Source organism: Sciurus vulgaris (assembly GCF_902686455.1).
Source record: "Sciurus vulgaris genome assembly, chromosome: 6".
In the NCBI taxonomy this organism is placed as follows: domain Eukaryota; kingdom Metazoa; phylum Chordata; class Mammalia; order Rodentia; family Sciuridae; genus Sciurus; species Sciurus vulgaris.
Window position 1 is genome coordinate 70,452,840 of NC_136466.1, and position 2,051 is coordinate 70,454,890.

At 47.4% G+C, this 2,051-nt stretch overlaps 1 protein-coding gene across 1 annotated transcript; it reads left to right on the plus strand.

Annotated features, from left to right (window-relative positions):
• Positions 1-1,003: 1,003 nt before the first annotated feature.
• LOC306663819 (mitochondrial ornithine transporter 2-like) lies at positions 1,004-1,816 on the plus strand (the record flags this gene model as incomplete). The annotated part of the gene is made up of 1 exon (XM_079144394.1): positions 1,004-1,816. Exon 1 carries the CDS (start codon positions 1,007-1,009, stop codon positions 1,814-1,816), a length of 810 nt encoding a protein of 269 aa, XP_079000520.1. The 5' UTR covers positions 1,004-1,006.
• Between the last annotated feature and the right edge of the window lie 235 nt (positions 1,817-2,051).

A 2,051-nucleotide genomic window follows, 5' to 3' on the forward strand; every position in this document is an offset into this window, starting at 1 on the left:
GAAGAAACATGGTCCCAGAGAAAAGAACTCTAAATATCGACATTTGGGCATTCTTCAGAGAAAAAGCCAGGTCACTATTAACTACAATGAAAACTACCTGTTGACAAACTGTCCATGGACAATTTGCTTTTTAGTGCTTCACTTTTAAATCTTAATTGATAGCCAAGGATAATCAGACAAGGAAGGCTTTCTAAACAAAAGAGAATCATTTTCACATACTTTATGCCCCTTAAGATTTTGTTATCTCCAGAGTAAAGTATTGCATCTGCTGGACACAGGTTCCCACACCACCCCAACCCCTCTCCTACCCCCTCAAGTGAAGTGCTGTGAGCAGCTGGCTGAGGGTTTCCCAATAAAAGCCGCCACTATTTTCACACAGGAACCAGGAGCCCCAAATAGTCTTTACTTTAAAGTTTTTTCTTAAAATTGCCCCCCTTTGAATACAGACTCCATCAATTTTCTTTTGTGTACTAAGACTCTGGGGAGTCTGGTTAAAGAGGAAAGTTTTTTTTTTTTTTTTTGAGAGAGGCTTCATGTTGAACCCAGAGCCTTGTGTGAACTCAGCACGTGCTCTACCTGGAGCTTTACTCCAGAGCCGGGAATGCCTCTTTTTCACAGCCCTGATGGATGGCCGTGCAGGATGGATGGAGTGTCTGCTGGGGCCCCGCCTCCTGGCTGTGAGCTCGCGAGCAGCACGAGGCCACCGGCCAGGGGTTACTTGGGAACGGGGGAGGGGGCTGTGGCGGCTCACCGCCGAGGTTTAGCGGCCTCCCCCAAGCCCCCGTGTGGGGTGAGCGGCGGCAGTCAGAGACAGAGCCACCCCAGGCCTTGGGCACAGGCGGATGTAGGCCCCAGGTCCTGGGTTCCAGAGAGTTGCCTTCCACCGAGACCCACAGGCGAGTGGGCCAACATGAAGTCGAACCCGGGCATCCAGGCTGCCATCGACCTCACAGCTGGGGCAGCAGGGGGTACAGCGTGTGTACTGACGGGGCAGCCCTTTGACACAATGAAAGTGAAGATGCAGACATTCCCTGGACTGTACAAGGGCCTCACTGACTGCTTCCTGAAGACGTACAACCAAGTGGGCTTCCGAGGCTTCTACAGGGGAACCTGCCCAGCACTGATGGCTCAGGTTTCCCAGAGCTCAGTTCTCTTCATGTGCTATGGCTTTAGTCAACAGTTTGTCCGAAAATTGGTTGGATTGGACGAGCAGGCAGAACTGAGTGATCTGCAGACTGCAGCTGCCGGTTCCCTTGCCTCTGCATTTGCTGCACTAGTCCTCTGCCCCACTGAGCTTGTGAAGTGCCGGCTGCAGACCATGTATGAAATGGAGTTGTCAGGAAAGATAGCAAAAAGCCATAACACAATTTGGTCTGTCGTGAAGTGTATCCTTAGGAAGGATGGCGTCTTAGGTTTATACCATGGTCTCTCGAGCACTCTACTTCAGGAAGTAATAGGCTATTTCTTCTTCTTCAGTGGGTATGAACTGAGCAGATCTTTTTTTGCATCAGGGAAACCAAAGAATGAACTAGGCCCTGTCCCTTTGATGTTAAGTGGTGGAGTTGCTGGACTCTGCCTCTGGCTTATTGTTTTCCCAGTGGATTGTATTAAATCCAGAATTCAGGTTCTTTCCATGTATGGAAAACAGGCGGGATTTATTGGAACCTTGTTAAATATTGTGAGAAATGAGGGAGTATTAGCCTTGTATTCGGGACTGAAAGCTACCATGATTCGAGCATTCCCTGCCAATGCTGCACTATTTTTGGCCTATGAATACAGCAGGAAAATGATGATGAGCAACTTGGAAGCATACTGAAAAGTCTTGGTGAACCTGGATCCTAGTACATGAGTTTGGGAACTACCATTCTTTTTAGGTTTCTCCCAGACTGTAAGACTAACATGAAATTATTTTTGACTGTGTGGGAATTTTGGTTTTGTCTTCTCTTTCTCTATTCTAAATCTTAAGTTTTATGAAAGGATCTCTATTTTAAATAACATGATTTCTGCCCACAATTGTATTAAAATAGAAAAGTTGCTGCCCTTGCCCTTGG